Here is a 24,806-nt window from a genome sequence, read left to right as displayed (position 1 = left end):
CCATTGACCGATTCGTATTGTGATTGTTGAAATTGAACTATTCCAACATATGCTTTTCAATGAAACACACATCACGCATACAAAATTTATTCAAACTGATACGGTTAAATGCCTATTGAAAACATCCCCTGTGAAACCCGCCACTTAATTTGTTAAAGTGGTTCATAAAAAATCGATTTCCAGCACCCTTTTTCCAGGCTTTAAGGTAAGTGTGATATAATGTTACAACCACTCAATAAAATCTGATTGCCATTTACAAGTGTAAAATTGAAAGAAGCACTCCGTATATACTCACTTGAACCCTCGCCTCGCTCAATCCCAGCCGCTGGCTAAGTTCCTCCCTCATGAACGCATCCGGGTAATGGGTTTCCTCGAACAGCCGTTCCAGCTCGTTCAGCTGCTCCAGGGTGAAATTAGTGCGGGATCGACGCTGCTTGTTGTTGGCTAGATTGGACAACCCGTGGCTACCGAGAGCTGAATCCGTGGGTCCCGGCGATGACTTTAGCTTGTCTTCGGACGCACTATTTGGGTCATTCGAGTCATCGTGGTGATCATCCGGGGAAATTGTGTCCCGTTTGTCTGCCACAGATATTTGGAGTGAAACGAAACGGAAACCGGTGATTAATGATTACTGTGAGTAGAAGAAGCGGTAATTTCATAGCGATAATCATTCATTTTTCCAAAGTTCTAACCGCAGAAATCAGGTTAGATGATAAAGATCATTAATTATCTAGACGTTTCGTTCCTATGTATGTGAAAGATCATAATTCCTAGCAAATAATTACAAACGAAGCATTGGATAATTGATTTAAAAGAAACCAAAAGAGTGCCAACACCATGCACGTTGTGAGAAATGTCTAATCAGACATTTCAACTTGAACTCCAGCCTTGCTGCTCGCAATGTATGGCGCAAAGAAAACGACGGCTTCAGATTAAATCTACGCTCAATTTCAGCATCCCAACGCCCGGCAATACAAATCTTTTATTCATTATTATTTGTAATGCAATTTGTATCAATTTAACGCAATAATAGTCTAAACTTTGCCGCTTCCCTGTTCCAAGAGAGGGTGCATTTTGGATGTGATTTCCCGTTTCCGCTCAAACTCTGCCCCCCCTCCCCTTTCATGTGGAATGGCACATTCGCGGGGTTAAAAACGAGGGGTTGAATTCGAGAGTTGAAGGTAAGACTATTTCACGCAATGCTTGATAAAAGCTAGTACCATTGAAAACGGGGAAAATATCCCGCTGTTCGTTACGAGAGCAGTTCTCGTACTCTTCATGAAAAAGTTAAAACAATATGCTGCTGGGTGAAATTCGGTGGTATCTCAATTACAAGTTATGCTGGTGCTGGACTTTTTTTTCCTGTAGTCATTTGCACTGTTGGAGCCCGTTCCGGGCCGATGGAGTGCTCTTTCTCTAACTTTGAAGTACACATAAAGAATATCCGAGATAAACGAGGGACTTGGCTGACTCTCGCAACGATGTAAATGAGTGTATTGTATTTATGAGCTCTAAATTTAAATCGCACTGGCAGTCAAGTTACAGCAGAGCGGTAATGAAATTATACTCTCATCACTGAAGGTCATAAAATCCAATTTCGTAGCGCTTGGAATCTATTTTAAATGAGCTGCACTTGCGTTAATTTCTGATTTATTACAAGTAGTTTCCTTGGAAATGAAGTTATGCGAAGTGAGAACATTTGATAGTGTGATTTAATATTTGGTATACAGATTTTCCCTGGACTGAGATTTACATATATTTTCAATTCAATTTGAACATTTAAATTGAAGAAAACACATGGTAGTTTTCCTTCAAATCTCGTTGAATTAAATTCTTTTTAGGTTTTCGACATGCTCTCCGCCAGGTTCTTTAGGTGCTGTTGACTAGCTCTTCGCGTTCCAGGGATTCAGAATAGTTATTTTATTGGTAACACTACTTTTTTCAACTCTTGCATTGAGAATCGCCCTCAAACTCTCGATGTGGTTGAGGTCCTTGCTTTGTGTAGACTATTCCAGCGGTTTGATCCAACGAGACCGGAAGAAAGAAGATTTAAGAAACAAAAACAAGATTAAGTTCGAGGAACAACATTACCTTGTATGATGTGTATGTACATGTAGTCGCAAAATAATTGATGGAGAAATACATTTCATAGTGTAATATTACTCAATAGAAACATTTTGAATTCAAAGTCAAGGTAATAAGATTTTATATAACATTTGCTCGTCAGATTCAAATAACTTCATTTTTTATTTTTATTTATAATGATACTACATCCCATTGAGAGATTAGATCTTCTTCACAATTTTTCGCCAATAATCCCGATCCATGGCTGCAGTACTCCAACTCCCGGCTGCACCGATTCTTGCCAAGTCCTGCTCCACCTGGTCCAACCACCTCGCTCGCTGGACTCCTCTCCTTTTTGTTCCTACCGGATTCGATGCGAACATCATCTTTGCACGGCTGCTGTCCGGCAATCTTGCAACATGCCCTGCCCATCGCACTCGTCCAGCCTTGGCGACTTTCTGAATGCTGGGTTCGCAGTAGAGTTGCGCCAGTTCGTGGTTCATTCTCCTACTCCATACTCCGCTTTCCTGTGCACATCCGTATATTGTTCTGAGCACTCGGCGTTCGAAAACTCCAAGCGCCTTGTGAGTCCTCTTCAAGCATCGTCCATGCTTCGTGCCCATAGAGAACAACCGGTCGAACTTGGGATTTGTACATGGTACACTTCGTACGGGGTCGGAGTTCGTTGGACCTCAAGGATTTGCGGAGCCCATAGTAGGCACGACTTCCATTGACAATGCGTCTTCGAATTTCACGGTTGTTGTTGTTGTCAGTTGTTATTAACGAGCCAAGGTAGACAAATTCCTCTATCACCTCGAACTCGTCGTCGTCGATCACAACACTACTATCAAGAAGAACTCTGTTGCGATCAGTCCCTCCAGCTAGCATGTATTTAGTCTTAGACGCATTGATCCCAAGCCCAATCAGCCCTGCTTCTTGTTTCAGTCGGGTATACAAGTCGGCAACCGTCGCATGTGTTCTTCCGATTATGTCCATGTCGTCGGCGAAGCAGATAAACTCCCGCTCTCCGCATAACACCTTCCAGCGCCACGTTGAAGAGCAGACTTCATTCGAAAGAAGGAAGGAAGGAAGGTCTTGTATTATAGAGACTTTAAACTTTTGCAGTTCATTCGTCTCTAGCCTTGAGAAAGGCCCTTTGAAAACTCTACTCTATTTACTCCAGCGCTACCACCTCCACCCTCTTGCCTTGAGAAAGGCACTCGATCCCTCGCCGTCCAGCTCGTCCAGCAACGATGTTGTCCAGTCGGTGTCCACACAAAGAATGTGACAATTCGAAAGATAAAATGTCAACGCGTTATATACTTGTTACTGTTTGATTCAAAAACTTGTTTCAATAGCCTTAAAATTGCTTTCAAAACAGGCTATTGAAATCACCAATCGGTATATAAGCGAGCGCCGCTCGGAAATCCACTCAGTTATAATTGAACAGCGATTGGAGCATGTTGTCGCTGTTGTGGTGAAGCTCTTCGTCTATCATGAAAGCGCTGATGAACGATGTCACCAAGGGCCTGTTTGTGCACCTTAGGCCAGAAGGGAATCCATCAGGGAAAGAGTGATGCCACAAACGGTTCCCCGGGAAGACATCGGAGCATCCGCCACACACACACATACACGCGCGGAACTCTTCGTTTGGATGCCATTCAGCATCGAGAAAATTCCGGAAAGATCTAATCGTTGCTGAAAAATAATCTGCCAGTTCCCCTGGGAATTGAAAAATACATTCATGCGAAAGAGTTTATTTTAATGTTTTCTGTCCATGTAACACTGCACTATGGTCCAGGAGGTGCATTTAAGTGGAAATTAGCATCTAGAGCTCGACAGTGAATCTCTAGACAAAAACTGTCTTCGACAAAGTTGTTACATATAATAGAGCGCTCATTTTTATGTTATCAAAAATAGGGTGACCAAAATTGTCGATGAAATGAAAAATCTAACTTTCTTATCTTTATAGATAGAGGTAAACATAGTTCGAAAATATTGTATCCCTGGTTATTTTAAGTAACTTTGTTGAACAATATTTCTTTCTATCTCTTCAAATAACCGATATAACGCTTTTTCTCTAGGTTGAGTTAGGGTTACCATGAAAAAAAAGGTTTTTTTGCTCTAACTTTTAAATGTAAAATTCTACATCAAAACTGTCTTCGAATGACTTTTAGAGCTTTCCAATCCACGCATTTTACGGTGCATAACTTGTATGTATCTTAGTTCTACTCAAAGTTATTGATGTTTTTTCCCCGAAAACACGACCTTTTCAATTGCTTGTCTTTTTTTTTGGGTCAAACATAATAAAAAATTATTGATAGCATTTTAAAGAGCACATTTGACTCTACATAAGGTGAAACATTCAAAAGAGTGTTATTTTTTGTATTTGAGTAAATTAAATTTGAAATTATGAGTTTTTGCATATAAATGAATAAGTTGCAATTTTTAAATGCATATAGTAAGCGTAAACTTTAAAGCAGCATCTCTTCAGTTCAGTCTTATAGCCACTCAACATGGTGGTTCAAAGAAGACACATTTTTGTTTTTGTTTTCGGTGGACGAAATATAGAAGACGTTATACAATTATTATTAAAATGCCAAGATATATGTGTTTTGAGTGCCAGAAAGTGCCTGAAATGCCAAATGCTGAGCCAAAGGATGAAGCGTAACCGTGTTCGGGAGATTACAGAAAAATTTTCTGCTGAAGAACTGGGCTTCGCAACAGCTTCGGATCCAGTATTATCTCTTAGTAATAGGCAAACACCAGAGTATTCCGATCTTCTGATTCCGGAAAATGCTAAGCATTTGATTTTGTAGTTTTTTATTTGTATGATTTATGATTTTTATTTATTACTATGAATTTAATTTCCATTATAACAACTTAAACAGGTTAATATGTACATACGGAAGATTATAAAAATAAATTGAATAAAACAATAGGAACAACAAAAGTTTGGTAAAATAATGTCATCAATCAACTTATCGCCAGTAAAATATGTCAATAAATTACTGAAAAATAACACGTCGAGCCCCGAGTTGTTCTTCATACGGTTTCTATTCAGGAAGCATTTGATAATTTGTCGGTCCCCGCTTTTCTTTTTATACAATAAATATATTTTATTGTAGAAAAAGAAAATAGTCAGAAATTTTTCTCGTAATAATTGTATAACGTCTTCTATATTTCGTCCACCGAAAAAGGAAATCAACAATGTGTCTTCTTTGAACCTCCATGTTGAGTGGCTATAAGACTGAACTGAAGTGATGCTGCTTTAAAGTCTACGCTTACTATATGCATTTAAAAATTGCAACTTGTTCATTTATATGCATAAACTCATAATTTCAAATTTAATTTACTCAAATACAAAAAATAACACTCTTTTGAAAGTTTCACCTTATGTAGAGTCAAATGTGCTCTTTAAAATGCTATCAATAATTTTTTATTATGTTTGCCCCAAAAAGAACGACAAGCAAATGAAAAGGTCGTATTTTCGGGGAAAAAACATCAATAACTTTGAGTAGCATTAAGATACATACAAGTTATGCACCGTAAAATGCGTGGATTGGAGTGCTCTAAAGATCATTCAAAGACAGTTTTGATGTAGAATTTTACATATAAAAGTTAGAGCAAAAAAACCTTTTTTTTCATGGTAACCCTAACTCAACCTAGAGAAAAAGCGTTATATCGGTTATTTGAAGAGATAGAAAGAAATATTGTTCCACAAAGTTACTTAAAATAATCAGAGCTACAATATTGCCGAACTATGTTTACCTCTATCTATAAAGATAAGAAAGTTAGATTTTTTGTTTCATCGTAAATTTTGGTCACCCTATTTTTGATAACATAAAAATGAGCGCTCTATTATATGTAACAACTTTGCCGAAGACAGTTTTTATCTAGAGAATCACTGTCGAGCTCTAGATGCTAATTTCCACTTAAATGCACCTCCTGGACCATAGTGCACTGTGACCAAATATTTTTCTATCAAGTGCTATTAACAGGTGGTTATCGAGTTAGCATTAACCACTGGTGGGCTTCGAGTATCGAGGAATATCTGGAAAACTCTAATCGTTGCTGAAAAATAATCTGCCAGTTCCCCTGGGAATTGAAAAATACATTCATGTGAAAGAGTTTATTTTTATGTTTTCCATATAACACAGCGACCAAATACATTTGATTTTGTAATTTTTCAATCAAGTTTAATTAGCAGGAAATCTTCTGGAGATTATTCTTCCCCATCAGTAGCATACTTTCGTATCCAATATTGTATGCGCGCGCAACGGAAAATATTTCGCATCGCGAAAATTATAAAATTTTCAATAGATTATTGCTCGGTGGCCGAAAGTTTCAAACTCAGAGAGTTCATTTCCCTCTAGTTTGCCTTCCAAATTGCCATCGTAAACCACACCTTCTCTCGATTCAATCACGGACAAAATGCATACTTAAGCGATATTCTGGTGGTGAAACCCATTCATTTTTCGTGAGGACATCGACAAGACAATATCGTTACTGAACAAGCTGGACGGCGAGGGATCGAGGGATTCATTACCTGGCCTGACCTGAAACGCAATCAGTTTGCTTTAACTGTGAGGGAGCGCCGAAAAGCCGATCGATCAGAAGGAGAAGAGAAGGTGACCAAGAGAGAATCAGCATCGAAAAACGGTTCCCCGGGAAGACATCGGAGCAGCCGCCACACACACATACACGCGCGGAACTCTTCATTTGGATGCCATTCAGCATCGAGAAAATTCCGGAAAGTTCTAATCGTTGCTGAATAATAACCTGCCAGTTCCCCTGGAAATTGAAAAATACATTCATGCGAAAGAGTTTATTTTAATGTTTTCTATCCATGTAACACTGTGACCAAATATTTTTCAATCAAGTGCTATTAACAGGTGGTTATCGAGTTAGCGTTAACCACTGGTGAGCTTCGAGTATCGAGGAAAATCTGGAAAAATCTAATCGTTGCTGAAAAATAATCTGCCAGTTCCCCTTGGAATTGAAAATTACATTCAAGCGAAAGAGTTTATTTTCATGTTTTCTATCCATATACATCAAACAAATGATCTCTAAATCAACGATAGTCCTACGTCACCCTTGCGGTTATACCATAGATATAACCCACTTCATGTTTTTATGGAATAAAATTAACGTTAATAACTATTTTTGCCGCGAACGGATTTTGACAATTCGCATACCAAACGAATCGGAATTACCTAAGATTTGTTTGATATGCCATACTTTACAATCCCCTGGTGTGTAAATGATTAAAATTCATGAAAATCATTTCCATTTTTCCATTTTCCCATACATTTGTTCTGCTCATTTGTAAGCTTCTCTTCCCATGGTGTCAATAACGAGACACTTGTCGACGAGCAACGAAGGGGAAATCGTAAGATTTAAAGTCTTCGTGAACAAAGGGAAAGAAGAAGAACGAAGGGAAATATTTGCATTAATGTTTTGAGCTACACAATTGTGTGAAGAATCATCAAGCTAGGCTATCGTTGGCTCAACAAGAAAATAAATGTTCGGAATTTTATCAGCACAACGGTAGCAAAACTCTTTCCACCAAGGACGACAGCTAAGCTAATCTAGACCGGCAATATCAGGGTGAAGATGGAAGCTAGCCACAAATGGCTGCCACAATAGCGCTCATTCCTTTCATCTCCCTCCCTTACCCCTCGCCCGAAAATCAATAATTTTGGGAAACAGTGTGAAGAAAATGATCGTTTACGCACACTTCCCATCAAGTAATATCAACCAAACTCTAATCGATTACTCACAAGATATTAAACTTTCATCTGCTGTCGCACTGTATAGTGAAAAACGTCGGAAAACTCGAGCAAGTGCTCTGAAAGTTAAATTTTCATTTTTCTATTTTCGGCAATAACCATTGTAATGGTTTGTAATGGTGAATACATCGTTCATTTTCGACACTGATGCCAGACAACATCATCGAAACAGCTATAAAAACCACTCAATAAAATGTTATTCCTGGCTCATAGCGTTTCATGTCATTAAAATCAATAGAATAACATTGTAAGTTTAAGCAACTTTAACATTGGGTAAGAAAATTGTATTGCAGAGCTCGGAACACTGCCACGGCTGCCTATGCTTTCAAAAACAGTAAACGGAAAAGTATTACATTCAATCAAAATGCCTCGGCCAACGAAGAGAAGGGTTACGGCTCTCTAACGTGAATATGTGGAAACAATACGATCAACGAAGGAAAATATTAAGGAATTATCAACATCGAGTTACTATGCGGAAGAACTTGTTAATACCAAAAGAGCTCCAATTCGCATGTGTTATAAATTTGCTCATGTTACGCTCGCGTATAATCAAAATTTTGCTTCATATGCAAATGCACCTTCTATATATATTTATATGTGCAATTGATTATCGGAACATATCGTTCATACATTTTACTTCAGTATTGAATTGTTATTTTTTTTTTCAAATGTATTGAAAGACTCATGTCAATGAAGCGCCACACAGTCTGATAAGTGAATTGATCTATTTACGTGTGCTTTGCTCTTTTCTCACAAACACTATTACCTCATTTTTACACGTGGGTTTACCTATACTACTACAATGGCTAGCTTCCACCTTCACCTCAATCAGTATGGAGCAATATGTATATGCGCACACTACACTGATTCATTACCGGCCGATAAAATAGTTTGATAGGCTTCCCGATTACATTCAAACTATTCGGTCGGTCAGCTATCGGCCGTCCGTTTAATCAGTACTGGCTAGCGTCGATCTGCGCACACGCGACTATTGTTTATTGGTCGATAGCTCAATTCGCTCTCAATGTTGGTATTCGACACACGTGCCGTGCGAATCACTGAGAATGTGATGCACCCAATGCTCTCTGAATCTCTTTTTGATTTTCCTTCTACGTTCTCTTCTCCGTTGTCAAACACAAATTAAATACAGTCTTTCGAGAATATTCGGCCGACAGTCTGCTAGTGTGCGCACTCTTGACCAACCCGACTGTTTGGTTGGCTCGGCTGAAAAAAAGTCTGCAGTCTACGGGGGCTCTAAAAAAACACACTTAACACTTATTTGCCAACAATTGTGTTAGAATACTCTTGAAAACTATATTCCGTGAAAACTATATTCAAATTCAATTGTTGTATAAAGATATTGAGAGAAATATCACACTGACTGATTATCACGAAAAACATATAAAAAAACAGTCAACAAAATAAGCTCTGTACGCTCCATGCTGAAATTTATAACTCTACTCTTTATATCAATTCGTACTGGTATTATTTCTGAACATTTTCACTGATTTATTGCGCTGCTTTGCCGTTTCATGTAAAAGATCGGTTCATTTTTGTTGAGCGTAAGTGTACGGGGCGGAATGGACATACCTGCTTGGGGCATTATGACCAGATTATTTTTTCAACATAACCTGTAAAAACAGCTGTCAACATTTGTAAATATAGTTGGAAATAGTTCGATGTGGAATCATGGTGCAGAATTATATCAGAACATCCGATTGTAAATAGTGATCACAGACCTTGAACGCGGCCACCGATGCAGCGAAGAGAAGTACGACAGTGTGACAAGCATTCCTTAGTGCATTGAGCCCCGCGAGAAACACTTAAACGGTATCTACGTTGTGCAGACCCACTGCTGCTCCATATTTCTCACCCTTTCAATAGTCAAAAGCAATTAGCCGGAATAGATTGGCTGGCTGGTTTTCGAAAGTGTCCCCCACAAATCTCACTTCGGACACCAGAAGTAACATCCGCCGCTAGGACTAAATGATTCAATCGCGTTGCAGTCGGGAAATTCTACGATTTACTGGAGGACGTACAGCAGAAATACAACACTCCACCAGAAAGGCAATTCAACGTCGATAAAACTGATTCCAGTAACTATCTATTTTTCCGGAGAAAAAGGCAGATGAGCGCAGGGTGCTGAGCAAGGAATAACCATTATAGAATATTCCACAGGACATCTTATGTTGCTAATGTGGGACACAATTCAGTTCCTCTACAGGTAGCGATAAACGAAACCAATGCTATCGATGCACAGATATTCTCTGTTCCTGATTTGGTCTGTGTTAAGTCAGAGGGTACCAAGTCGCAAAATTAAAAATTTCTAGTAATTGATTGCATTTGGTTAAGCACTACGTAAACTACATACCACACTTATCAGATTTGGAAAATCACGCGTACATCACAAATAACGTATTGAAATGGTTTTGAATGCTCAATGAAAGTCCCTTTTAGCGCCAAACTTTATGCTCGGTTTTCTCGAAATCAGAAAAATGTCACATGATCCGGTCTGACTCAACACTGACCATTTGAGCAACGTAAAATTGTAGTCCAATCACTTTGATCACATTGTTATTTTTTGTACATGCAAACTGAATGAAATCCAATGAAATACACGTAAAAGTTGCAAAATAGAATAAGCTTTCGTTTTACGAACTTGTTACGTTATTCCCCTACGAAAACATGCTTAAATTGTTGAATCAATAAACATGGTCATATTGCCCCGCATGGTGGCCCATTTTGCCCCGTAGTGTTTTCGATCGACGGAAATGGAACACATTTTAAAAATTGTAATTTTTCCACATAAATCTTTTTTAAAACGTATTCATACAATCTACATCGATCAATAAGGTTTCAAATCGTGAGGTTCTAATATGTAGCATAATCTATAAATGTTCCTACATGATTTAGGACGTCTCGTTCTTAGGGGGACCATATTGCCCTATCTACCCTAGAAGGATCTACCGTTGGTTTCGATCAATGCAGAAATCTGTTAATGTAGTCAATTTTTAACAATGAACAAAATTTCTTTTACTATTGGCCATTTACCCGAAAAATAATAAAGCATTGCTTATCATATAAATGTAATAAATAATTAAGCTAACAAGACTAACGATCATTTGCCCGCATGCAATGAAAATTAGCTAAGAAAAATTACAGATATCAAGCTCTTAACGCCGAGTTGCAATTCATTACCGTCTTCTCGGATAACTTCGCAGGTCGACTTTTCTTTCAATTAAGTCTTCGCACACAAATATAACAAATTAATTAATTAGTCGAAATGGAAATTCGCTCTTCCAAGTTAACGGCTTCCACCTCCTGTTAACTTCTCTTACACGTAATCCACCTTGCGCTTGAGCAAATTTTCTTGGCGAAGACGAAGTGGAGGGAAAGAGAGAAACACAGCTTCTCGCTCTGTTGTTTATCTTCGAGCCAAGGGTGTTTCTGAAGAAGCGATTTACCTTCCAGTTACGATTGCTATGAAGTTAGTACTGCATCGACGAGAACGTGGGGTGGCGAGGAAATGGTCGCAAGGGGGTGAAAAAAGGGTTCGTTTATGAACTGAACTGTAATCAATTTGATTAAGTAACGGGTAAGAAGCCGTTACCATTTATGGGAGGAAGTTGCCTTTCTTTCCATACCGGGGCGGAGAAATTTCCATTAAATTTACTTAAAATTTGCTTTCATTTGAATAAAAATATAGTCTTGGACAAAAACAAAAATGGTGAAGGGTTTGTGAGATCGGAAAAAAGGTTAATAATTATTTGAGTTGGTGTCTGGGTGAATTACTATATCACTTTGAAACTGCAATCTAGATGCTAAATTCAATACTTTTTATTTAAGCCCCCTTTTTGTGTTAAGTATGTTTACCCTTTATGTGAAGATTATCTTCACCTATACATTTCCCGTAAAACATGTACAACAATTTATTAGGCTAATGATAGGGATCAACCTCTTTCCAACGCTTTCGAAATCTTTTACATTCAATGCTTACTGACGAGCTAGTAGATCGCTCATAACTTAACGCTTAGCGCTGTTGGGCATGTGGGTGTGAATTCTAGAAGCCTTAATTCGCTGTTCATTAAATGGTCTCATTTCGCTAAGACGGCGAGGACTAATTGATTGAATAAATCATGTTTTCGTTTTAATTAACTCAAGACGGTTTGCTTCGCATAATGTCTTGCTTACCTGTGTCGGAATCGTTGTCGGCGTTGCTACCGTTGTGTGTCTGATGGGTATTGCTTTCGCCGTGCGAATGTGAGAGGATTGAATGCGGAGACGCGGGTGGATAACCATGGCCATTGATTAGATCAACACTTTGCTTCAGCAGCTCGGAGGCGGGTTTCGGGCGAACAAGTAGGTTCGTATCGGTAGACTTGTAAGTGGTGGGTTCGGGCCTCAAACGCACTAGATTTAAGGCAACGTCTTGTTTCGTCTTGTCAGTTTGGTCTGCAAGAGAGGTTTTAGCATTGTCGAGCATTTTGAAACCAAAAAATTCATTCTTACCATCTTTTTCATCCACTAAATCCGCAATCAACCAATTCTTCGGTGTGTGCTTCTTGTTCACCGGAGTTTTAGTGAGAGTCGTCCCCATTCCCACGTCATCCATTTTCTCGTGATCACTTTTCTTATTGTCATATCTCCGGATAACACTCGTTTCATTTCGATTGCTAATCATGCTGTCGTTATTATTGTTATTACTAATCGAATTCCTGCCACCGATAACCGACTGCACGAGAGACGTGGCCCTCGCTCTATCACTTTGCACAACACTACCCATAACTCCGCCCCCACTGCTGTATGACAAGTCTGTGATTTCGATCTCGATTGATTCTTCGTCCTCGTCTTCGGACCGCTGCTGATGGCCGGTCAGCGAAACGGCCTCCACCGTGCGTTGTCGTTGGCTCAGCGTGTGGCCAAGATGAATTTCTTCCTCCAGGTCACCGCTCTCACCAACACTCGCACTGCTGCTGTTGTTTGACATTAGCTCGGGATCGTTGCTCCGAGCCAGGAATCCTTCACCCAGTCGACCCCCGGTGCCCATGTTGAGGATGTCCAACACCCGACTGTTGTTGTACTCGAACGATTTAGTCACGAAGTGGGCCAACTGTTCCATTTCTTTGTGGTTGAATTTTTTTTAATGAGTGTAGATGACCTGAATTTGATTCTTTTTGTCCTACGCCATGTACATTGTAGGAACTATAGCCTGAAACAATATAAAAAGATATGACATTGAATGGAAATCATATTTTCTGCAGAATATTCTTAAAAAATAACGTAATTAAAAAAAATCATCTAAAACCAACTGTTAAAGCAGAAAGAACATGAGTTTGGGCCATAATAACTGTTAAAACATAAATGGATAAAAACTCAAGACACTCACAAGCAAAGATGCCAACCTTCCTGATTTTTCAGGATTTCCCAGACTTTTTGGCACGCTCTCTGATATCTTGACAAACACTCAATTTTCCCTGATTTTTATGAAATGATCCTGATTTTTCCTGATTTTTTACTTTTTGCTTTATCAGGAAAAAAAGACGGGTGGGTAATGTCGGGGACATAACCGGAGTGACGTAGGACTATACAAAGGGGACAGCTTTTGTTAAATATATATTTTAAATATATTGTTTTATCATCTTCTCCTACGTGAATACCTACCTATCTACCTGAAAAATGGATTAGTTTACTGTTTACTCTTTATGAATATGTTGATGGTTCTGAAAAGAACCTTTGGTGTTGTGTTTTTGTTATCACGAGATATTCCCATCTTGTTCGGTTAAACCTTCCTGTTTAGCTATTGCGTTTGCCACTCGCCACAGCTTTCACAGTTGGAAAATTTCTTCCCATCCAGCTTGTGACATGTTGTTCAGTAAATTACATTTAATGCGACGTGCCGGAGAAACACTTTGCCACTCACTGAAACTAATTGTTGCCTTGATGAGCGCCGAACCGAAGCTGCTCTGTTCTTGATGCGGGTTTTCTGATTGTCGTGAGCAGCTTTGCAAGCCAACTCGAGCACTCCGACGGCCGAAGCTCTATAATCGCTGTTAGGTATGCTGGTGCTCCGGGACCAACCCGTTCGGCCTAGTTACCCTTGCGGAGCAATCAGTGAATGCGACCAACAGGGAACTGGAGACATGCACGGTTCGAGTGAGACTTTGCCTTTCCCTTAACTTGTCCTCCTTTGTTACGTCCACGATGCCGATGCCTTACAACCACACGGGTTTACGGTTTGAAAGAAAATAAGATATTTTTTTGGGGTCCGCGAGTTTTATACTCAAGCGGTACACACTCACAGGATAGAGACAAATCGGCAGACTCAGCCAGAGGGGCGAGTCCAACGAGACGAACGAATGAGCGTTAAAAGGGAGCGATGGCAAAAAAAATACATTCATTACGATTTGTTCGCTCGTTGGATTCACATGCAGGCTAAAAAGGGTCCTTTTCAGGATCACAAAATTATTTTCAATCTAAAGAGTTTATTGTTTTGTTATCACTCGATATCCCCATCTTGTTCGGCTAAACCTTTCTGTTTAGCGATTGCATTTGCCACTCGCCACAGCTTTCACAGTTGGAAAATTTCTTCCCTCGCGACGATAAGAAAACCCGCATTCGGAACAGAACACATTCGGTTCGGTGGACATCAAGACAACAGGCAGTTGCAGCGAGTGGCGAGTGGCAAACGCAATCGCAAAACGGCTTCAGGTAGCAGAAGAAAATCGTTTGTTCTTTATACAAACTGCTTTGATGGCAAATCCAGAACAAGGCGGCATCGAGGGCGTTCGAAATGGTTTTTTTTCAAAACCACGAGTACTAAGTTTTCTAAATTGGAACCATTCCATAAAACAAGGCGCTTTTCAGGGCCATTAAACCTCCCAAAAAAGAGTTTAGGAAATACAGCTTTCTAAAACAATATCCAAAATAATAATAAAACACAAATTGATTTTTTCATAATTTGTTTGCCAGGATATGATGAGTGTGTGAATTTGGCAGTTGTTCTGAGCTTATTGATTTTCACCAATTCTTAAATTGCTTCTAGATTGAAAGTACAGTAATTTACACTTATCTCGACATTTAGTTAATTGGACGGACCTGCAATGCGACATATTTAGTTGAACATTTTTGTAAACATAGAGTTCGGGGTCCAAATTATGACCCCACATTGAAAGTCGACACTGTACCACTGTCATCGCAAATGTTCAATTACAGGTTAAAATTACCTCCAATCCGATACTGAGTGGTGGTAATGCGACATGCCATTGAATGTAATTTACTGTAAAATATGTCACAAGATGGATGGGAAGAAATTTTCCAACTGTGAAAGCTGTGGCGAGTGGCAAATGCAATCGCTAAACAGAAAGGTTTAGCCGAACAAGATGGGGATATCGAGTGATAACAAAACAATAAACTCTTTAGATTGAAGATAATTTTGTGATCCTGAAAAGGACCCTTTTTAGCCTGCATGTGAATCCAACGAGCGAACAAATCGTAATGAATGTATTTTTGTTTGTTTCTTTGTTTTTAAGAGGCTTTAAACTTTGCAGTTCATTCGCCTCCAGCCCAGTGAAGAGCCACAATAAAACCAGTCCAGAGGGGACTGGCGAAAGGGAAACCAACAAAATCACTCATCAGACCTGTCCGCTCGACTCTCGGTTAAAGAAGAAGGTAGGAAGGGATCCTATGCTTCATAAGATATTTAATATATGCTGTAAAGAAAAGTAAAAATTTACTGATCCGAGGGCCAAAGCAGTAACGAAGCACAAGTGACCTAGCGAAAGGCGTGTTCCAAAGCCAAAAAACAAAACGGCCCCTCTCAGGAGGATAGGAAGGAAAGGAGTGGAAAGGATTTGGGTGGGATTAGTGGATTGGGAGGGGGTGGGAGTGGTATGGGAAGGAAAGAGGGGAGGAGTAGGTATGGGGTGGGGTGAAATGAAATGAAATACAGTTTGAATAGATAATAAAATATAGTGGTTTTGAATTTAATGGTATATAGTATAGCTGAAAAATGGAGAGGTTTATTTAATGAATTTATTCTCCTTGGTGAGTGTGGCTGTAGGAATAGGAAGTTGATTAAAGTATAATGTAATGGATAGAAGATAGATGTGGGTAAGAAAGTATATATTATATTATTTGTTATTTAATATTATTGAATGCGTGTATATACATGTATGAATACCTTCCTTCCGACCCGTACATACATGTGTATACACACATAAACACGCATACATGACTGTGAAGTGGCGAACTTTAATAAGCACTTTCCAAGGTATTTAGTATTTCGGTTTAGATTTTACCAAAGAAGTCGGTTTCTTTCAGAAACGCAATTAAATTGGTTTCTTGGGTCTCGTCTCTACTGAGGATATCTCGGAGACTCTGACCTATGTTGTGTCGGACTCGAGCATCTTTGGTATGTTGACATTCAAGTAAAAGATGGCTAACGGAAACCGGAGCTTCGTTGCAAGCACATTGGGGTTTTTCGGCTCTGCAGAACAAGTGTGAGTGGGTGAAGTTAGTGTGCCCAATTCGAAGACGGGTAAGGACTTGCCTTTCCCTACTATTGAGGCGGTCATCCCAAGGGAGAGTGGAATTTTTAATTTTATGAAGATGAGTGGGACGGCTGTTTATCCAGCCTATGTCCCAGCTTTCACGGACTTGCTGTTTTACCCAGCGGACAATGTCAGATGGAGGACAGGGCATGTCTGGGGGATCTATTTTGCTGCCCTTGCCGGCCAGTATGTCGGCGGCTGTGTTTCCGCGGATTCCTGAGTGACCAGGAACCCAGCAGAAGGAAATGTTTTTATTTGAAGCAGCCTCTTCTGTTTGCTTAATCCATGGGTGTTTGCTGTTTCCACTCAGAAGATCGTGGAGACAGCTAGCTGAGTCTGAGAATATTGTGGTAGGAAGAAACTCATGGGTGCATTCTTGGGTAGCTATTAAAAGGGCGAAAGCTTCCGCACTGAAGATGGAGCATTGCGGTGGAAGAGAAAAGCTACCAGTGTATCTACTCTCAAAGACTCCACATCCAACTCCATCGGCACTGACTGAACCATCTGTGTATACCTGGTGGTTGATTTGAAAATTGGATGCAACGAGGTTATTGAAGCAGGCTTTGACTTTTGGAGAAGGGTCTCCCGCTCGAACTGTCTTGAGAAGTTCAAGGTTAATGTTCGGCGGTTTGACGTTCCAATTTCTTCCCGTCGCAGATGAACGTTCACATATATCGGGAAGATCTTTGTTCGTGAGATTTTTGAACCATGTTTTAGCTCTATGTATTAATGGGACATTGTGGTCGCTTTCGGGGAGTGACAAGTGACGGATGGCTTTATTCGTGATGGCTTTTGTTACCAGGTGGGTGAAGGGAAGTTGCCCACTTTCTGCCATTACAGCAAGAGTAGGACTGGTGGGAAAAGCGCCAATTGCGAGCCGAATTGCTTTATTGTAAATTGGTTGAATGGTGTTTAACACCCTGTCCCCTCCACGGCTGAAGGTGCCTATTCCGTAAAGGATTTGTGGGACCAACCAAACATTTACAACATTTAGCAACGTCTTTCTATGACCAGAGGCTAGGTTGCCTGCGATAGACTTGATGATGTTCAATTTCTTTCTGGTGGCTATTTTGGTCTTTTGGGAATGTGATAGGAAGTTGAGTTTCTTGTCGAAAGTAACCCCTAGTATTTTCAATGTCCTCATTGTAGGGATCGGGATTTTGTTGAGCTGAAGATAGGTTCTCCTTCTGAGAGCTTTTCCGATATGTATGTGTTTGGATTTCTCCGGGGAAATTTTAAAACCTGTTTTTAGAGCCCAGTTTTGGATGGAGTCTAAGGTTTTTTGAAGCCTCTTTCTCTGAATTAAGCCGAAGCAGCTCGTAGAGATAAGAGTGATGTCATCTGCATAGACTATGACCTTTATATGGTCCGGGATAATCTCGAATAGAGATTGCATGGCAATGTTGAAGAGGGTTGGTGAAAGTGCTGAGCCTTGTGGGAAGCCGTTTTCTGGGATTTTTAGAGAAGATTGGTGGTTGTTAATAACGGTTTTGAAAGACCGGTTTTCTAGAAAACTTTTAACGAAGAGACCTAATCTCCCACGAATCCCCCAGTCGAAAAGGCTTTTCAGCACTGGGTACCTCCATGCCCGATCGAAGGCCTTGGATAAATCCAGGGAAACAATATCAATGTGGTGTAATTTTTCAGTTGCGTCGTCTAGGATTTTTTCGATTGCTACAAGGCAATCTTCTGTACCTTTTCCCGCACGGAAGGCGAATTGTCTGGGATCAATCAGCTTATTTGACTCTAGAAAAGTCGTTAAGCGTCGATTGACCATTTTTTCCAAGACTTTCCCAACACAACTTAGGAGAGTGATGGGGCGGAAATTGTCAAGAAGATGGTTGTTCATGTCTGGTTTCGGGATACAGATCATTAAACCCTCTTTCCAGCAACTGGGGAGGGTTCCACTGTCCCAGACTTTGTTGAGGAGCTTCAGAAGTGCTTTTTTCCCGAGATGGGGTAGATTCTTAAGCATAGGGTAGCTAATGTCATCAGGTCCTGTGGATCCTTGTTTGACTTTGTTCAGTACCCAATCGAGCTCTTTGAGGGAGAGGTTTTTGTTGAAGTCAAATTCCACATCGGTATGAAAATCGATGGGAATTCTTTCGCATTCCGTTTTGTGGGTTAGAAAGGTTTGGTCGTAGTTTTGATTGGAGGAGGCGGAAGCAAAGAAATCTCCAAACGCCTCGGCGATGATTTTCCGGTCATTGGTGTATTGACCGTTAATTAGAAGATTATATTCTTTGCTTCTTTTCTTTCCATGAAGCCTGCCAATCTTACTCCATAAATCCTTTGTTGACGCGTTGGGATTAATTTCGCTGACGAATTTAACCCAACTGTTGTGCTTGGCTGTGTTGATAGCAGTCTTAGCTTCTTTGCGAGCCCTTTGGAACTCTGCAAGCAGAGTGGGTCTCAGTGGGCTGTCCGGATGGGCCTTTCTTAATTTGCGTAGGGCCTTACGTCGACCTTTGATCGCTGCCTTCAGCTGAGGCGACCACCATGGGACACATTTCCTGCCAGGGATGCCACTGGTTCTGGGGATGTGCACCATTGCAACTTCTAGGACAACTTTGGAGAATTCCTTGGCTGTCCAATCTCGTTTAGCGGAGAGGCGGTTTTCAATGTCAAACTGATAGCCAGCCCAGTCAGCGTATTCAAATTTCCATCTTGGCCTTGTTGAAAACTCTGGAGAAGTTTGGCCGAAGGAAGTGAAGATTGGAAAATGATCGCTTCCGCAAGTATCATCGTGGATGTTCCAAGAAAGTTTTGAAGATAGTTTGTCTGATACTATAGTGAGATCGATGGCTGAAGTAGTACCAGAATAATGGATTCTGGTGTGTTGGCCGTTGTTAAGAAGGAGAAGAGAATGGTCGGATATGAAATCCTCAATGATGGATCCTTTTCGATCGAGGTATGCACCTCCCCAGGCGTATGAGTGGGCGTTGCAATCACCCATAAGCATGATTGGGGCGGGAAGTTGGGCGAACAGATGGTCCAGTTGGCCGCGTAGAGTGTTCGGATCGGAATCATTAGTGATGTAGATGCTAACGACGGTGATTGGAAAGGGGTGTTTAATGCGCACTACCACTGCCTGAAGATCAGTGGTAATGGGAAGAAGATCATGTGGAGTGCCATCTTTGATTGCGATTGCAACTCCGTTTTTTGAGGGGTTGGGACCCTCTTTGAAATATGTGATATATTTTGAGATGAAGTGTTTATCGAAGTTGTTTGGAGTCATAGTTTCTTGAAGGGCTATGACTGTGGGATTAGAGTTTGAAATAAGCATTTTCAGTTCTAGAATATTTCGTCGGATACTTCTGATGTTCCATTGTATCCCGAATTTCTGTGTTGGAGTGAATGTGTTGGTGTTTTTAACTCTAATTCCTAAGTCTTAATTGTGTGTATGTTTGAACTATTCAAAGAGAATTAGTTCGATGGTCCTTTACCCTTGGAAAGAGAAGCTTTCTTTGAGGTATTGGTGTTGTTTTTGTTTGGTGTAGAAGTCTTTGGAGTGTTTGTTGTGTTTGTGTTGTTTTTTGTTGAGTGTGCGTTGCTGTTGTTGTTATTGTTGTTTTTTGTTTGATGTGTGTTGTTGTTGTTTTTTGTTGGTGTTGTGTTGTTATTTGTTGGTGGTGTAGTTCTTTGTTCGTTTTTTGTTCTTTTCTTGTCCTTGTTATTTTGGATTTCATCTTCAGATTTTTGATCTGAATCAGAAGATGATCCTTTCGCCATTTTCCGTTTATTTTTATTTTTGTTTGGAACATCAGAAGTGTCCATTGAAATGACTGATTCGTTTTCGGATTCAGTTGTTGAGCTATCAGTTGTCGACTCTGTCATTGAGGTATCGATTGTAGTGTCAATTGGGGGTGTGCTTTCGCGGCTAGAAGAGGCCGAAGCGGCCGAGGCGCAGTTACATTTGCAATTGCAGCTGGGTGTTGGCTTTTGCAAGTTGGAGAGTCTGTCTTGCAGAACACTTGCAAAAGTTGGTCCATTATTTTGACCGTTGTATCTTTCTTTCGCCTCTTTGTAGGAGATACCATAGTCGATTCTTATTTTTGTGATGTTGTTCTCAGTTTGCCATACGGGGCATTTCCTATTCGAAGAGGAATGGTCCCCTTGGCAATTCAAGCAAAATGCTGAAGCATTGCAGGTTTTAATTCCATCCTTTTGTTCTGGATGTTCCTGTCCACAATTTCGGCAAAGCGGGTTCTCGCGTTTGCATCGCTTGCTCGTATGTCCAAATTTATAGCATTTGAAACATTGCATTGGGTTGGGATAGAAATTTCTAGTCCCAGCCCGAATAAATCCGAAGTTAATAAAATCGGGAACAACAGTTCCACGAATTGTCAAAATGAGAGTAGCGGTTGGGATAACAATGTTATTCTCCTTCCTGGTGATTCGCTTGACATCGATCACACCTTGATCGGAAAGCTCTGTCACCAGTTCGGATTCCTTGATGTCAATTACATCACGGCAAGTAACAACGCATTTACGTTGATTTAGAGTAGGGTGGTAAATTACTTCGATAGGGGTTTCATCGATCAATTTGTTGATTAAAAGGAGCTTACCGATTATATCCTCGTCCTTGGCCGTAAGGATATACTGCGTCCTCTTTTTGTCGTCCCGTTGCGGTCGCGCTGTGTAGTATTTCGTTCCTACAGCGTTGGCGATCGTCTTACTCACGACGAACGGGTTAGTCGGGATCGCGTTCTCTCCTGTGGCACGAAGTAACAGGATCTGAAGGTTGCCGTTCAGTGGGTCGGCCCACCTTGGAGCAGTACGTTGGGTAGGTTTACCCTCGTACAAATTTGTAGCCCGGCCTCCCGGAGGCCCGGAGCTACTGGAAGCCATGCTGTTGTCGGCTACCCCCTAGGTATAGCCGACAGATCGATTTATTATTTAAAGGAGAGAACACTTATGAGGGCTTTTCACTTTGGGATATTATCTAGAAAAACACTGTCACTTTTTTTTATAGAGCTCTTACAAAAACCACCAATAATCGCGAACAATTTAGGGGAATAAACTTTTGAATTTGTTTTCCTTCAGTCACTTCACCGTCCGTAATGCGTGTTTTCTTTTTGGTTTTTTGTTTATGTTAAAAATCACTACGATACTAGAAGAGAAACTGGCACCACTGCCCAAAGGAAAAAGGGGGCGTGGCGTCGGTGACGCCGCAAAAGCGCGCGCTTTTCCGGTTTGCCGGCAAGCGCCCGCTCCCAACGGTCGAAACTAGCCGTTGCTATCTGCTTCTCCTTCTGCTGCCACTTAAAAATAATTAAAGTTAACTCCTTCGGAATCGCCAGGGGGAGACGTCCTAGTCCGCTGTCCAAAACGCCAAACTGCCGAGCTGAAAAAAACGTGACCTACTCGGTCGGAGGTTAAAATCAGTATGTGATGTATTTTTTTGCCATCGCTCCCTTTTAACGCTCATTCGTTCGTCTCGTTGGACTCGCCCCTCTGGCTGAGTCTGCCGATTTGTCTCTATCCTGTGAGTGTGTACCGCTTGAGTATAAAACACGCGGACCCCAAAAAAATATTATATTTTCTTTCAAACCGTAAACCCGTGTGGTTGTACGGCATCGGCATCGTGGACGTAACAAAGGAGGACAAGTTAAGGGAAAGGCAAAGTCTCACTCGAACCGTGCATGTCTCCAGTTCCCTGTTGGTCGCATTCACTGATTGCTCCGCAAGGGTAACTAGGCCGAACGGGTTGGTCCCGGAGCACCAGTATACCTAACAGCGATTATAGAGCTTCGGCCGTCGGAGTGCTCGAGTTGGCTTGCAAAGCTGCTCACGACAATCAGAAAACCCGCATCAAGAACAGAGCAGCTTCGGTTCGGCGCTCATCAAGGCAACAATTAGTTTCAGTGAGTGGCAAAGTGTTTCTCCGGCACGTCGCATTAAATGTAATTTACTGAACAACATGTCACAAGCTGGATGGGAAGAAATTTTCCAACTGTGAAAGCTGTGGCGAGTGGCAAACGCAATAGCTAAACAGGAAGGTTTAACCGAACAAGATGGGAATATCTAGTGATAACAAAAACACAACACCAAAGGTTCTTTTCAGAACCATCAACATATTCATAAAGAGTAAACAGTAAACTAATCAATTTTTCAGGTAGATAGGTAGGTATTCACGTAGGAGAAGAAAATAAAACAATATATTTAAAATATATATTTAACAAAAGCTGTCCCCTTTGTATAGTCCTACGTCACTCCGGTTATGTCCCGACATTACCCACCCGTCTTTTTTCTTCTGCTACCTGAAGCCGTTTTGCGATTGCGTTTGCCACTCGCCACTCGCTGCAACTGCCTGTTGTCTTGATGTCCACCGAACCGAATGTGTTCTGTTCCGAATGCGGGTTTTCTTATCGTCGCGAGCAGCTTTGCCAGCTAACTCGATCACTTCGGAGGCCGAAACTATATAACGCCGGCTAGGTGGACTGGTGCACTGGTACTAACGTGCTCGGCTTAGCTACCCTTGCGGGGAACTCCAGATCAACACGGTTCGAGCGGGATTTTGCCTTTCCCTTCATTTTCCTCCTTTACCATGTCCAGACATGGCTGCTTGGGTTGGTTTGTTGATGTGTTCTGATGCGAAACGATGTGGTGTACGGCTTGAATGAGAATGATCGTTACGGCAGCGGAGCGGGGATTTTTAAGCTGACTGGCTGGTAGAGAATTACGCATGTGTGAGACTGCGACCAATGTTTCGTTAATTTTTTTCTTTTTCCTTTCCAATCGTGCTTCATTCTATTTCGCTGCTGCTCTGGTTGCCCATTTTGGCCGGTACGATTTGAGGAGCACAAAATGGACCAATCAAAAATGGGCACATAGTGCATTTTGACAATGCTTGATATTTCACAATTATTCAATTATTTATCTCAAGAAAAATAAAATGTTATTCGTTATGATAGATGCGTAGATATATTTCCTATCAATTGATGCAAAAACCTTTGCGATCTATTGAGAAATGCTCAAGTTATAAGCGTTCCAAATCTTGCATTTTTTCCTACTTGTTCAGTGCCTAGATTTCCATTTCACCCCCTATATCTTCCGGTTAGACGTAGTCCTACGTCAAAAAATCCATATAAATATACTGGGAGTTTTGCTGGTTGTGTATGAGAACTGTCATAATAGTCTACTTTCAAAAGCTTCCCGGTCCGCGCTTATATAATGCTTATTCTTCCTTTCGATTATACTTTATCTGTACGTATTTTCGAAGGTACAGTGTCGACATTTTTTGAATTTTGAAGATGACGTGAAAGAAATATAATCTAGAGGAATCATATGCCCGAAGGTTCTCGCAATTCAATCTCAATAAAACGAAGATTAGAAACAGATTTGGAAACGATGAAAGGAATATTAGCGACCAAAAATTATGTACAGTTAAATAAAAACGATACAGGTTTCATTACATTTTCGCAGCAAATAACATCCAAATCTGTATCTGTATATGAATAACATATAACAATCGATGTACAAGAATTTTAGAAGTAAGAACGTGTAAGCATCTTTTTTTATTAGTAATTATTATTAAAAAATATTTTTAAAAATGTTTTATTTCTTGTAGAATGTATATTAAATTGTTTGTAAAGCAAGCAGTTGCAAGAATGATCCGTGAGACACGACAAATAAATTAGCAGGTTCACTACATATGTTTAAAATCTCCGTTCATGTGTATCAGTTGAAACATGGTTACATCGATTTGTTTTTGAAGCAAATCGTGGCGGGTGATGAAAACGGGCCATTTTAAACAATCCGACTGACCCGGTCTTCACCCGAAAAAAAAATTATGATCTGGTTCAGGTGGTATTGGTGATGAATTCTGTATTGTGAGCTTCTACCAAGCAACCAGTCGATACATTCCCACATATACTGCCCGCAACTGGACAAATTAGCTTCCATAATTAGATAATGTTTAGAATTGTTAGGCTACCTGAATGATTTCAGAACATCCTGAATTTATTACAAAACAACACTGTGCATTTAAAATTCAAAAAATAATACTTTTGTTTGAAAAAAAAAATTAATTATAGCATCAACTTTTTCTATCTTCAGTCGAATGTTATTAACACGAGCACTAATACCAGCTTTCATCTTTTTTAAGTATACAAAGTATATCAAGAAGGTTTCGGGATAAGTAGTAAAATTTTAAACATTGAACCTTACTTGTGGTGCATCGTGCTGATGAAATGAAATTGTGAAATGATTACATAGCTTCAGGCGTATGACGTTCGTGGGACTGCTAGTTCACAACAAGTATTTGAACATCATAGGGTGCCCATTTGAGATACACACGCTTAGCAGAGTAGCGGAACGCCTCGATGGGCACGTGTTTGGACCGTGCTGTTGGAGAAATTAAATCGTAAGGCAAGGGTCTAATAACATTCATATCAGT

At 40.4% G+C, this 24,806-nt stretch overlaps 1 protein-coding gene across 1 annotated transcript in view; it reads right to left on the bottom strand.

The window, feature by feature from the left end:
- The window catches only part of LOC129779359 (ALX homeobox protein 1-like), an 85,496-nt gene that overhangs the window by 42,463 nt on the left and 18,227 nt on the right, over window positions 1-24,806 (bottom strand). Inside the window, exons 2-4 of the mRNA XM_055786777.1 lie at window positions 12,366-13,065; window positions 12,048-12,308; window positions 296-579 (exon numbers count right to left, since the gene is read on the bottom strand). Coding sequence (XP_055642752.1) covers window positions 296-579; window positions 12,048-12,308; window positions 12,366-12,975 — 1,155 coding nt within the window. The 5' untranslated portion in view covers window positions 12,976-13,065. The remainder of the gene's footprint in view (window positions 1-295; window positions 580-12,047; window positions 12,309-12,365; window positions 13,066-24,806) is intronic.

This window comes from Toxorhynchites rutilus, chromosome 3 (genome assembly GCF_029784135.1).
Source record: "Toxorhynchites rutilus septentrionalis strain SRP chromosome 3, ASM2978413v1, whole genome shotgun sequence".
NCBI classification, from domain to species: Eukaryota; Metazoa; Arthropoda; class Insecta; order Diptera; family Culicidae; genus Toxorhynchites; species Toxorhynchites rutilus.
Note: the sequence above shows the minus strand (reverse complement) of the source record. Positions and strands in the feature narration are given on the sequence as shown.